Source organism: Staurois parvus, unplaced genomic scaffold, assembly GCF_062004578.1.
Source record: "Staurois parvus isolate SC_StPar_1 unplaced genomic scaffold, SC_StPar_1.0 ptg000320l, whole genome shotgun sequence".
Taxonomy (NCBI): Eukaryota; Metazoa; Chordata; class Amphibia; order Anura; family Ranidae; genus Staurois; species Staurois parvus.
Window position 1 is genome coordinate 139,187 of NW_028318116.1, and position 15,038 is coordinate 154,224.

The window sequence follows — 15,038 nt, forward strand, 5'->3', positions numbered from 1 at the left end:
TGGTAGTGTGAAATCAACAGGCTGGTGAAAAAAGGTTTAGAAGGCTATAAAGCTAAATATAGACAATAAAATTAGGCCTACAGCGAAGCAAAAGAAATAGACATAGGAACTACATGACTGGGTTAAAAGGAAGTTTTGGCCAAAAAAAGGAAACATGGAGTTGGGGTAGTTACCTGATTGGTGGTCAGACAGGAACAGGAGGAGTTTCAGGAGATGGATACAGCTGGCCCCTGGAGAGTCTTCACTCAGAGGACAGCTAACATTGGGGAATCTTTCCTCTCTTCGTCTTCACATAATTTTATTTGACAGCTCTTGTCCTTCTGGTGTGGTTTCTTTTGGGTGTGTATACACAGCTGGTGGGGTTCAAGGTCCTTGAAGGTGGTCATTATGTTAAAATGTGAATTGTTAGGGCCTGGCCTAGCTACAGCTCCACTGATTTTGTGTGGTTCAGTGACAGTGAACTGGGGTTGCTTATGGTAGCATCTGCGATTACTGGTGCAATTGTCTCCAACTTGGTTTTGTGCCACTGAAGGCCTACCTTATAGGTTTACGCAGGTACTGAGGTAAAGTGGAACTTTACTCATAATAACTGATAAAATATAATGTTCTTTAGCAAGGAACACACATTCCACATTAAGCACTTGCCTACCGGGCACTTTTACCCCTTTCGTGCCCAGGCCAATTTTTACCTTTCAGCGCTGTTGCACTTTGTATGACAATTGTGCGGTCATACAACACTGTACCCATATAACATTTTTATCATTTTTTTCACACAAATCCTTTTCGGCGTAGTGTGTTACCAATTGTTTTCTTGGTGACTGTGGTCCCAGCTGCCTGGAGATCATTGACAAGATCCTCACGTGTAGTTCTGGGATGATTCCTCACTGTTCTCATGATCATTGACACTCCACAAGGTAAGATCTTGCATGGTGCACCAGACCTAGGGAGACTGACAGTTGTTTTGTGCTTCTTCCATTTGCGAATGATTGCACCAACTGTTGTCACCTTCTGACCAAGCTGCTTGGGGATAGTTTGGTAGCCCAGTCCAGCCTTGTGTAGGTCTACAGTCTTGTCCCTGACATCCTTGGATAGGTCTTTGCCATGGTGGAGAGTTTGGAATATGATTGCTTGATTGCTCCTGTGGACAGGTGTCTTTAATACAGGTAACAAAATTAGAGTAGGCTCACTCCCTTTAAGAGACTGCTTCTCATCTCAGTTTGATACCTGTATGAAAGACACCTGGTAGCCAGAAATCCTGCTGAATGATAGGGGATCAAATACTTTTTTCCCTCAGGAACATGCAAATCAGTGCATAATTTGTTAGACATGCATTTCTTTTGAATTGTCATTCAAAATCAGCAGGGGATCAAATACGTATTTCCTTCACTGTATATAAAGGTAGGATGATAGTAATACAAAATATGTTTCTTTATTATTTAAATATTTTATTATTACATTTTCAAGTTACAAGTATAAACAGACTATTTAAAAAAGATAAACAGAACAAAACAACCTTTAATTTGCTTGTCATGATATCTAAATATTAACCTTAATCTTAATATTTTTCCCCCCGCCCATCCCCCTCCCTTCCCCTAAACCCCATACCTCCCCCCCATCCATCCCCTCAAAACCTCTGCTCTGCATTATTCCTACTCCTTCTGGAGATCCTGATCCAAGAATAGATCCATATTATTTCTATATTAATCCCCAATTTAAATTCCTCCCATTTTTTCCAACTTATATGGAAACTCTCCTTCTTATCTTCACTTAAATGTTAAAGTTCCTCTAATCTACATATCTGATCCACCCTGTCTACCCAATCCTTTATTTTTGGCACCTCCTGTTCCTTCCAAAATTTGGGTATCAATCCCTTCGCTGCATTCAGATAATACAATAAACCAGATTTTTTTACATTTTTTAACTGAAACTATAGTACAATGAAAAAGGCAAATCTCTGGGTCTTTTGGAATATCAACCTCCGTTATTTTCTGAATCAGGCATACTATTTTCCCCCAGTAGTTTGAATTTTAGGACACTCCCACCATATGTGATACATTGTACCTCTACCCCCACATCCACGCCAACATAAAGGTGAATTGTCTCCATTCAATCTATGTGCTACATTCAGTGTAATATACCATCTTGAAAACAATTATAATTCATCTCCACCTCCTTCATATTTACATTCGTGTGAATTAAACTGTATATTTTCTTTTGCTTTTCCACATCCATTGTTACTCCTATATCCCTTTCCCATTTCTCTATAAATGATGGCCTTATATCCGTGGTTATTCCAGTGAGAATCTTATATATTTTAGAAATCCCATGTTTCCCATCACTCCGTGTATGTAATAAGTGCTCAAAAGCGTTCCAATCCTCTCTTGTTCTCAATGGCATTGGAAGCTTCCCAATAAACTGTTTCAACTGAAAATAACGCCACTCATCAATGCTCGTGAAAATTTCCGTCTGCAAAATATGTTTCTAATTCATAGAAGTTAGCAAATGCTCATAGTTTAAAAAAAAAATAGGCTTGTAGATTTGAGTTAACACCTCACAGCTCTTGAATCTCTGACAGGATCCTGTAGGCTTCTGTGCAGATAAAGGTCTACAAGGTGTCAACAAATCCCTCATACTTGACAACTGCATTTTTTTCAGATCAGAGCACATATGTTCCATCTCTCATAAAATCAAAAATGGTAATCATGGGGAGATGAGAGTGATTCCATCTGAAAGTATGAGCTATGGACTGCATGCCTAGGCAATATGGTATGTCTTGGCCTTAGAGAACAACATGCATTTAGTTTGGCTTGTAAATTGGAGACATCCTGTAACCAGTTACTGGATGTGTTAGTTACGCCCAAAAAAGTAATCATTGTACACAGGGCGGGTGTAACATGTCCAGTCCTTCTGCCCTGTTGCCAGGACCTCCTCTGGCCCAGTACTTAGCAATTCCGCTTTGATTAATCAAAGCAGCATTGCCGAATACACAGAGAAAGTTCTGGCAGTTAGAGCTGTAAAAAAAAAGCTGTCTGACAATGTTTATCAACAACATTGCTAAGTTGAGAATACGGAAACATACACAGAAACATTGTTTCAATTTGTATCTTTCTGTTTATTCATCTACAGCTCAAAGGGAAGAACTTCAGTCTACAGATAAAGTCAGTTAAAGCAACCTGACAAGTTAAAAAAATATTTTTAAAATCGACCACTTGCCTACCGGACACTTCTACCCCTTTCCTGCACAGGCCAATTTTCAGCTTTCAGCACTGTCGCACTTTGAATGACAATTGTGCGGTCGTGCCACATTCTACCCATATAATATTTTTATAATTTTTTTACACAAATAGAGCTTTCTTCTGGTGGTATTTAATTGCCATTGGCTGTTTTATTTTTGTGCTATAAACAAAAAAAGAGCAAAAAATTTGAAAAAAAAAGTTTTTCTTTGTTTCTATTATAAAAGTTTACAAACAGGTAATTTTTCTCCTTGACTGATATGCATTGATGAGGCTGCACTGATAGGCATCACTGATGGGCATTAATAGGAAGCACTGATAGGTGGCACTGATGCTGCTGCGCAGATGGGCAGCACTGATGGGCAGCACTGCTGGGCCCTGATGGGCAGCACTGGTGGGTGTCACTGCTGGGCACACGTGGGTGGCACACTCTGTGGCAGCGTGAGAAAAGTGCAGCCAATAACCTGCAACTGTATTTAGCTGGTGAACTGCTGTGTCATTGGACAGAGCTGAAAGGCCACCGTGATTGGCCGTTTACCATATCATGTGATCAGCTGTGTCCGTAGGACACAGCGATCACAGGTGGCACTGGTGTGTGCAGCTGGGGGTGTGCAGGGGGGCGTGTTCTGGAATGACATCCATGGGCATCATCCCAGAACTAGACAACCGCACTGTAGCCGTCCTTTGGCTATAGCACGGTTGGGAACTGGTTAAACGTTCCTATGTTTAACCCCTTAATAACCCTTTTTTTTGTTCTTTAATATTCTTATACCTTCACCATATTTACACATTTCACATTTAAAAAAAGCACAAAATTGAAAAAAGAAAAAAAAACAACAATTTGACTTCATTTGTAGACAACTTTGCAATGCTTTTTTACTAGAATCATAATTTTAGTGCCATTTTAAATAGGACAAATTACAGAATAAAATGTGCACTTTTTATCTGCAGTAACTATATTTATTTTTAAACTAACACTGCTCAAGAAAAGGAAAAGTGTTTTTTGTTGTGTTTTGTTATATTTAATTGTTTAAGGATTGCGATAAAAAAAATAATTGTTGCAAGACAATATTCACAAAAAAATCCTTGTTTGTCCTAAATAAACAATAATATATGTATTATATTTTAATTTCTTAAGTAATGACAAAGTTAGCATTGAGTAAACAGGCCCAGAAGTGTAAAAATTGCTCTAGTCCATAGGGGGTGAACAGATGCGTGAACCGAAGTGAGTAAAGATGTTATTCCACTGCATAGCTTGATGTCATCTGGAAACACTGAAATTTTACTTTTAATCCAAAACACTATATCATTTATAAATGGATTAAGAAGTAAGGGCCCTAAAAACTAAACTTTGCATTGAGAACTCAACTACAGTCCCTCTGCCATGGTGGTAGATGTGATGTGCAAGTTAGTTTTTCAAGTGCACCAGGTTGTATTCAAGGTTTGTATCTGCCTGTGTCTGTCCAGCCAGATTGATTGGACTAGTCTCCCTCTAGTAGTGGCTGGTGGCATTGCATGCTTAGATAACTGTCAAGGCCCTGTTTTAGCTCTTTCCTTTCCTCCAGTTAGCAAGGCACTGTGGACATAATCACTTTGTGACATTTTTCTTTAAATTGAAGCTACAATTTCTCTAGTCCATTTATTTAAGTTTTATATATTTCTTTTGTCATTGGCATTTGTAGAAAATAACTGAAGTACACTATATTGCCAAAAGTACTAGGACACCTGCCTTTATACACATACGAACTTCATTGGCATCCCAGTCTTAATCTGTAGGTTTCAGTATTGAGTTGGCCCGCCCTTTGCAGCTATAACAGCTTCAACTCTTCTGGGAAGGCTGTCCACAAGGTTTAGGAGGGTGTCTATGGGAATGTTTGACCATTCTTCCAGAAGCGCATTTGTGAGGTCAGGCACTGATGTTAGACAAGAAGGGCTTGCTCGAGTTTCCATGCTAATTTGTGTTTTTATAGACCTTGCTTTGTGCACTGGTGCACAGTCATGTTGGAACAGGAAGGGGCCATCCCCAACTGTTCCCACAAAGTTGGGAGCATGAAATTGTCCAAAATGTTTTGGTATGCTGATGCCTTAAGAGTTCCCTTCACTGGAACTAAGGGACCAAGCCCAACCCCTGAAAAACAACCCCATACCATTATCCCTCCTCCACCAAACTTTACACTTGGCACAATGCAGTCAGGCAAGCACTGTTCTCCTGGCGATTGCCAAACCCAGACATGTCCATTGGATTGCCAGACAGAGACATGTGATTTGCCACTCCAGAGAACACATCTCCACTGCTCTAGAGTCCAGTGGCAGCGTGCTTTACACCACGGCATCCGACGCTTTGCATTGCACTTGGTGATGTAAGTCTTAGATGCAGCTGCTTGGCCGTGGAAACCCATTCCATGAAGCTCTCTACGCACTGTTGTTGTGCTAATCTGAAGGCCACATGAAGTTTGGAGATCTTTAGCTAATAACTCTGCAGACAGTTGGCGACTTCTGCGCACTGTGCTCTTCAGCATACACTGACCCTGCTGTGTCATTTTACGTGGCCTACCACTTCATGGTGGAGTTGCTGTTGTTCCTAGTTGCTTCCACTTTGTTATAATACCACTAACAGTTGACTGTGGAATATTTAGTAGCAAGGAAATTTCACAGATGGACTTATTGCACAGGTGGCAACCTATCACGGTACCACGCTTGGAGTCACTGAGCTCCTGAGAGCCATTCTTTCACAAATGTTTGTAGAAGCAGTCTGCATGCCTAGGTGCTTGATTTTATACACCTGTGGCCATGGAGGTGATTGGAACACCTGAATCCAGTAATTTCAGGGGTGTCCTAATACTTTTGACAATATAGTGTATACGCAAACCTAGTCCCTCATCTAAATTATCTTTGTTGTAAGCTATTTTCAAAAATGTTTAAATCTTCAGCTTTCAAAGTAATGACATAGTTACTATGTAACTATGTGATTACTTTAATGAAAGCCATAGATTTAAATAAAGATTTAAGATTTTAGGTAAATGACTAGGTTTTTATATACTTTAGTTATTTTTTACAAATACCAATAACAAAAAAAAATTAAATCTACAGCTTTCATTAAAGTAATAACTGGTGTTCCTGCCATGAAGGTTTTTGTTCAGGACCATCCTGTCTCCCAACTGTTCTCCTGCATTATCGCCCTGTCACATAGTCTTCTGATGACCGTACAATGTACCTTGCATAGACATGGACAACTATTGTCACAATTGAGAAACATTATTTTTTAGTTCCACTCTGAATAAATTTAAAATTTTAGTTCTAGGCATTATAGAGAAAAACTAATTTAAAAAACATTGTATGTTCCGTTTATGATCAATAAACCAAGAACCCTTTTTGTAGGTTGGATATTTGGGAAGCACGGGAGCCATGAAGGTTCTAACTCTAAGGAGATCCACAAGGGGAAGAGTTCTTCGTCAGAAGAAAAGCATGAGAGCCATAAAGGTTCGAAGTCTAAGGAAATTCACCTGCCTTTTCTGCACTTCGGGAAGAGTTCTTCGTCAGAAGAAAAGCACGGAAAACCACAAATGCCGTTGGTCCCAGATGAATTGAACCCAAAGTATTTTTGCCAGGGCCCATGTAAAGATGGATGGGTTTCCTACCTTGGATACTGTCACATCTACGTCTCTAAGAAACTCACCTGGAAGGAGGCTGAGGTGAATTTTTACAGTTTGTTTCTTTATGCAGCAGCTACAGCCTGAGTAAAAAAAGCCTGTCCCTTTGACAGCATGCTGTAGTGCGGGCCCTTTGCTCTCTGTGTGGAAACAGGGGTCTGTCTGCAGAGGTCCAACACACTTGTTGTGTGTTCGAGCAGGGTGCATGAGTTTTCCTGACTTTCAGAGCTCCATGACTAAGCAGGGAATATGTTGGACTGCTGTAGAGACCACTGCCTGTTTGCTGTTAGGTATTATATACACTTTACAGTGGTTCTACAGTCCTCCTCCCCTTTTTTTAAAAAAAAAAATCCCTCCATACCTTGTTATGAGTCCTGAATATTTCAGATACCCACTTGCCCAGAGATCTAGCAATGTCCTGCAGAATCCTGTCTGAATTCTGCTCCTGCTCGCCGTCTTTTTATATGACGTCATCCTGAGGACCACTCCACCTTTCTCTATGAAGCACTATGGCTCCTGAGATATATGACTTGCATATCCCAGGAGTCATAGCAGGCATAATGCCCAAGTCAGTACCCAGTTATACTGGAACATAGGCCAGGATTGAAAGATAAAGAAGCTGCATACTCAGGAAGTAATGAAATCAGCTGCTGATTACTTAATATAAAGTAGATAGCATACAAAAGTGTACAGCATTACAGCAACATGTGACATCATTTTTATAGGACCTGTAAACCTGTATTTGATACACACCTACCCTACATTCTATGGCTTGCCCACATGACCGCTGTTTGCTTGTTAAAGAGCCCATAAACCTACCTTTGTACAGGAACTGAGATTGATTTTATTTTATAAATGTTTTTTATGCAGCCAATTGCTCTGTTATCAGCCAGGCTTGCATGCAGTAGCTGGAAATGTGTCAGTTTACCGGGCATTAAAATTGGGTATATACACATAGATTATTTAAATGTAAATAATCTAACAGTGTACTCTATTCATGCTCTACCGCACAGATGGGCGAATTTCTTGCTCTGGAAGCTGCAGTCAGCGCCTGTCAGAATACCCCAACAGCCACTGCATCTGATTAGATGCAGACACTGTTCAGCTGACATTTTTCTGCCCCACTCCTTCAATTCTTTAATTGTATAGTGTATATTTAGTTTATTATAAACTCTGTGTTTTTTAGTTTAACACATTGAGCACAAGAAAATAACCATTCACCAGTAAACTATTTTGTTACACTTTTTACCCCTGCCCTCCTGTTCCCCAGTGCTGCTTCCCTGGACTTCTGGTCTTCACAGGAAAAAATGAACAGTGGATATCACAGTCAAGAAAATTTGTTGTTAGCTTGTAAATGGGAGGGGTAGTAAGGGAGACCCACATGGAAGAAAAATATATTTTAAAAATATTCTTCCCAAATATATTGACATATATTTGAAATTCTACAATTTTGGCCATATTCTCTATATATATATTGTATGTTGAAATGCGTTTTTATTTATTGAAATATATTTTGAAATATATTGATTATGGTCATAATTGTAGTATTTCAAATATATGTCAATATATTTGGGAAGAATATTTTGAATATATATTTCAAATATATTTTTCTTCCATATGGGGTATCTTGCCATCCTATGCTACAGGGTTGTGTGTTTCTATTGATGCACACAGTGTAAGCAGACACAACTCTAATCCCTGCAGGCAAGGGTGGCTCCATAGGTTACTGCAAGACAAAGGAGCCACCCTGCAACAGGAAATCTGGGGCAGCAGTCAGGGCACCAGCTAAAACTGGAACATAAACAAGAATTAAAAGATGAAGAAGCTGCATACTCAGTAAGTGATTAATTAATCAGTTGCTGAAAATGCTTTTTTAAGCATTTTACTCAGTTTTTAAGTTTTTACTCAGGGTTTAAAATCACTTTAAGAGTGGATCGACCATATAGAAGTGCGGGAAATCGCATGTGATTTGGACTGGAGCCCATTAATTTTTTTGGGGCTAGATTCATACCTCACCCACACTAAAAAAAAGGTTCAGGAACCTTTTTTTCTTTTTTTTGCTTCACCAGTCTGATTGCATGGGTGTTTACACCCATGTGATCTGATTCTTGAAATCACACTGCATTTTCCAATATGTTTAGTGTGAGTGTCATTAATTTAACATGGACACCAGTAGCAGATTGCATGAATGGAGTGCTATTTCAATGCAGTGTGGGAAACACGCAGGATTCGCTGCAATTTTCGGCACCACATATATGTGAATTGGGTCTAAACCAGTTGTACAGTATGTTAAACATTATCTCCCTCTTACAATGACAGTTTTATTTTGAAAACACTAAATGGGTATCCTTGGTTAGTCTGAAACCTTTCCTCTGTGAGTTACAGGGGTCCAATTTGACGCCCCAAACAAAAGAGAGATACAAACTGATAGTGGATTTTTTTTATGCAGGGTGCTTTTCAAATACATAATGTATATAGTACACTTTGGGTAAGGAGTTCCCCTACCCTGGACTAATAAAAAAATACCAAATATAGACCTATGGTACACCAAAGCCCACCCCCTGTCCAGCGTTCCCTCCTGGGGGTTCCAAGGAACCCAATGAGGTGGTTTGGAAGGACTTTGCAGCACAGCATAAAAATAGGGTATGTCATGGTAGGTCGGTTTACTGCCTGCCACTACACCCCATAGAGGTGAATGGACACGGATGTGGCATGATAGAGAGGAATTTGAGTGCAAAATCTTTCTTCAAACAGGTGTGTGGGAAGTGACATACCCCCTCCTATTCGCCTGCTAACCGTGACCCATCATGGTCTCTGTGCTCATGAAGAGCTATCATTGCTAGTCATACTTTCTGAAAATGCTGGCTTGTAGGCAGAGGTTAGGTCCCCTTTAGTTTTAGGTGCTCCATAGAGGTGGAGTGGTGAAGTTGGGGTGACCCTAAATATAGGTGGGAGGGGCTGGGTGTTGAACAGAGTTTGGAACCACCAAGGAGAGGACATCGGAGGGGGTTTGGTGTGATGTCCCCTTCTGGGGGAAGGGGGGATGGGGAGGGGCAAAGAGAAGCTTCAGTGCAAGGCCTGAGACTGGGAATTGAGATAAGGAGTGAGATTTAGTGTGTGAGTACTGCCATGCTCGTTCCTGGCTATTAACGAACAATGTTTTGTCTGCTCATACCTAGCATTATTGCCAGTATATCAAAGATTGTGCTGCCATTGATTTGGACTGTTCTGTTTACATTATGACAAGTAAAAGAGTTAAATTTACAACCAGAAGGCTCTATGTGATGCTCCACTTAGAGTAATATGGGACAGTATACAGTGTACAACCAATGCCTAGGGGATAAAAAGATGAGATTTTACTGGTGTAAATTTTGTTGACTCTGGAGTTGGTGGTGATAGAAGAAAAGGAGCCCTCGTCTGGTGGTGAAAGTAAACCTTATCATGCATTAGATGGCCTAGGCCCCCGTGTCTCATGGACTCTGGGTGGTCAGTTGGACTTCTGGAGCTTCTATCTGGACCATGGAAAACATAGGCTGATGTATGGGGTTAGGTGTGCAGTGACCCGGAGGACCAGCATCCATGCACATTAACAATACTGTATGTGGGTTTAAACAGAACACAAGGGTGATGTCTTGAAGGACAGGGTGTATGCAGGTGGGATCCAGCTGCACGTGTCAGAAGGAGCTGGTTTTCCCCCCTACAAGTTCCCTAGCTGTAGAGATGATCCCATGACTAAGTCACTGACTGCATCAAATACGTAGATTAGGAGCGCTGGTTTAACTTTTATGTCTTTTTGGTCTGGGTCAGTGAGGAGGTATTGAAAAGAGAAACTGCAACTAACATTTTAAAAAAGAAGTCAACATTGCAACCTATCTATGTATAAATATGTTTCCTTTAATAAAAACATAATTTGAATTCAGCTTCCTTTTATTGTCGTTTAGCCAGCAGGGCTAAAGGAAACTTAACTGAGACAATAGAGTCGGCTATTGGCTAAAAAATTCAAAAAGGATGGCCAAAATCACTTGTCCAACTCAACAATCTTTTGTTAATGCCTTTATGTACTCAGTTATCTCTGCTCCACCCAGGGTCACTGCCAGTCTCTCTTCAGTCGTGCCCATCTGACCAGCGTCCTGAATGACAACCACAACCTGTTCCTCATGGCTCTTGCAGAATCACAAGGTTCCCTTGATGACAAGTTCTGGACTGGAGCCAACAGCGAGAAGGTAACCATTCTCCCAACTTTTGAACAAATAAATTACAGGCAAAAATTGGCTGCTTGTGTACCTCCATTCTTTTATGGTAGGGTTATGAGGTTGAAAATGTTGTCTATTTTTAAATCATGGTGGTAGGGTCATAACTGTGTATGTTGGGGGCGCAGTCACAAAACCTTCAGTCCTTCTTTTCTGCAAAAGATTTCCACATTCTTCTGGGTCCTCCAGTCCCCTGAGGGGACCATGAAGGAGTAGTAGCACAGCGATAAGCTCATATGTCTGTCACTCTGCTCTCTCCTCCTATCCGTATGCTCCTTGCCAGCACATGAACTGATTGGCACCTTGTGATGAATGCTTCTTCCTCTCCCACCTTGACCTCTGTTGTACAAGGACTGCAAGATGGTGATACCTTGTCAAATACACTGCTTGCAACTTACAAAAATGCATATGTTCAATTTTAGGGGGTGGGGAGGGACATGAACTAAAGGTTCATGAAAAGTTCATGAGATGGGCAGTATGACATGCATGATGCAATGCTATTCAGCCTCATTGATGGAAGTCTACACCAAAATGCCATCCTCTCCCTATGGTTTCCCATGCTACATGATATAGGTGCTGTACTGCAATAACACATTAGTTTTACTCTAGTGATATTTACATGCTGCTTGTAAATCAATGGATATTTAGTGAAGTCACTATCTCCTTTGTGTGATACTTTCCAACTTGTCTTACCATTTTTTTCTGTGACTGCTATGGAGTCCAGGAGTTAGGGAAAGGCTGGTACAAAATTTTGCTTACTTACTACATTTATCAATCCACCCCTTTCCGTTTGAGACTTCTCTACTTGCTGTCTCATACGTTAAGAAATAAAGTTTTTCTCTGCATTGATTCATCTGCCCAAGCCAGCTTAGTTTCGGGTGACAACAAAGGAAAAGGTCCCCCTCTATGGTATACTGCACAAAAATAGCATAGCAGGAGACCAAGCAGAAAAAGAAGAAGACAAATCTCAGGGCAGTTTTTAAGATACAAAATGAGCACTATAGTCATTTTTAAAAATCTCGTCACACCCAATTTGTTAACTCCTGCATACAATAATCCTCTCTAAAATTCCGTTGGATTGTCTCAGGGCTAAAGAAAACAGCAAACTAGCTATTAGGGAACCCAAGAAATCTTTTGTAGCAAGTGCTGAGAAAAGGTCCTTTAGCAACCAAGGTGAAAGGTCCAAACTGCCCCCCCCCCACCTCCTTCTTGAGCCATGAACTAGTTAGGTTTTAAGTCTTGTCCTTTCTGCATCTCCGCTCCTGCACCCAAGAAGCCACCTCTTCTGCCTACCCTCCAGTCCAGCTCTGCTTGGGGCCCCAGCAAATAACTGAATAGCACAATGCATGAAGCCTTACTATAAAGACCACATTTTGATAAAATGACAAGACCGTTCCAATTCTGAGACCATAAATTTTATGGGGCCTCTGATAAGAGGCATGGGTTGGCTTAATGGAGACCAACAGGGATAATACACAATCCAGGATGCTGTATGTAAGAGGATGTATGTGATGTAATTCCTATGGAATGATGTGATATACTGCACACTAAGCAAAAACGCAAAGGTGTGAATCTAGACCTAATCAGGCATGAAGGCCTCTAGCAAGACAGAGCTTGCTTCTCAATCCAAACCAACCAGATGATATAGAAACAATGCTTCCAGGCAATGGAAATATGTGGGTGTATTATGTATGTTTTTTTCATCATTTTAAGATAGAAAAACTGAAACATGAAAACAGCATTTGTACAATATAATATAGCAAAATAAATTTCAGTCTGATTATACAGGTGAAACCCGAAAAATTTGAATATCGTGTAAAAGTTCTTTTATTTCAGTAATGCAACTTAAAAGGTGAAACAAATATATGAGATAGACTCATTACATGCAAAGCAAGATAGTTCAAGCCGTGATTTGTCATAATTGTGACGATTATGGCTTACAGCTCATGAAAACCCCAAATCCACAATCTCATCAGAGTGTCCCACTCTAATCAGCTAATTAAGCCATAACACTTGCAAAGGGTTCCTGAGCCTTTAAATAGTCTCCCAGTCTGGTTCAGTAGAAATCACAATCATGGGAAAGACTGCTGACCTGACAGTTGTGCAGAAAACCATCACTGACACCCTCCATAAGGAGGGAAAGCCTCAAAAGGTAATTGCAAAAGAAGTCGGATGTTCCCAAAGTGCTGTATCAAAGCACATTAATAGAAAGTTATGTGGAAGGGAAAAGTGTGGAAGAAAAAGGTGCACAAGCAGCAGGGATGACCGCAGCCTGGAGAGGATTGTCAGGAAAAGGCCATTCAAAAGTGTTGGGGACTTTCACAAGGAGTGGACTGAGGCTGGAGTCAGTGCATCAAGAGCCACCACACACAGATGGATGCTGGACATAGGCTTCAAATGTCGTATTCCTCTTGTCAAGCCGCTCCTGAACAACAAACAACGTCAGAAGCGTCTTACCTGGGCTAAAGAAAAATAGACCTGGTCTGTATCTCAGTGGTCCAAAGTCCTCTTTTCTGATGAGAGCAACTTTTGCATCTCATTTGGAAACCAAGGACCCAGAGTATGGAGGAAGAATGGAGAGGCACACACTGCAAGATGCTTGAAGTCCAGTGTGAAGTTTCCAGTCTGTGTTGATTTGGGGAGCCATGTCATCTGCTGGTGTTGGTCCACTGTGCTTCATTAAGTCCAGGGTCAACGCAGCTGTCTACCAGGAGATTTTGGAGCACTTCATGCTTCCTTCCGCAGACGAGCTTTATGGGGATGCTGACTTCATTTTCCAGTAGGACTTGGCACCTGCCCACACTGCCAAAAACACCAAATCCTGGTTCAATGACCGTGGGATTACTGTGCTTGATTGGCCAGCAAACTCGCCTGACCTGAACCCCATAGAGAATCTATGGGGCATTGCCAAGAGAAAGATGAGAGACATGAGACCGAACAATGCAGAAGAGCTGAAGGCCGCTATTGAAGCATCCTGGTCTTCCATAACACCTCAGCAGTGCCACAGGCTGATAGCTTCCATGCCACGCCGCATTGAGGCAGTAATTGCTCAAAAGGGGCCCAAACCAAGTACTGAGTACATATGCATGCTTATACTTTTCAGAGGTCCGATATTGTTCTATGTACAATCCTTGTTTTATTGATTGCATGTAATATTCTAATTTTCTGAGATTGTGGATTTGGGGTTTTCATGAGCTGTAAGCCATAATAATCACAATTATGACAAATCACGGCTTGAAATATCTTGCTTTGCATGTAATGAGTCTATCTCATATATTAGTTTCACCTTTTAAGTTGCATTACTGAAATAAATGAACTTTTGGACGATATTCTAAATTTTCCGGTTTCACCTGTACTGTCAATGTCTGTTTATTGCAAGGGTAATCCTTTGGTTGGTTGTTGGGTTGCCAATCTGTTCAATGGTATACAGGAGTACACGTGGCAGGCTTACAGCACTGCTGCTAAATGCGAGGTAGGGGCTTAGCATTGTTACCTCGCTACAGGAAATATTATTATTGGCAAGATCTCCAGGTAAAAAAACTTTGCAACAAAGTCACAGGAAATGATTTATTTAATAAAATTGCATACGTGAGACATGGTGCCAAACATGCTGAAAATAGATTTACGGTTTACATACTTTAAGCATCTCTTTTTAAACCTCAGTTGAGGTTGGTATTGGAATTATTAACCTGACATTACTTTTTTCTTAGGGATCGAATTCTTGGGCTGACGGATCTCCATTCAGCTTTTTGAAATTACCAGGCAACCTTTTAAACAAAATATTTGGTGGAAAGTTGTGCTTGAGCATTAGCCATGGAGGTAATTATAACTCCTATTAAAATACTGTATACCCTGTTTATAATTGATTCAGAAAAAGTGTTTTTACCTGCATATTAAGGTGAAAA

The 15,038-nt window shown here is 40.6% G+C and overlaps 1 protein-coding gene across 1 annotated transcript in view; it reads left to right on the forward strand.

The window, feature by feature from the left end:
* LOC149457448 (struthiocalcin-2-like) overlaps positions 1-15,038 on the forward strand; it is a 56,270-nt gene that overhangs the window by 32,862 nt on the left and 8,370 nt on the right. Inside the window, exons 3-5 of the mRNA XM_089683661.1 lie at positions 6,612-6,925; positions 10,969-11,106; positions 14,844-14,952. Coding sequence (XP_089539787.1) covers positions 6,612-6,925; positions 10,969-11,106; positions 14,844-14,952 — 561 coding nt within the window. The remainder of the gene's footprint in view (positions 1-6,611; positions 6,926-10,968; positions 11,107-14,843; positions 14,953-15,038) is intronic.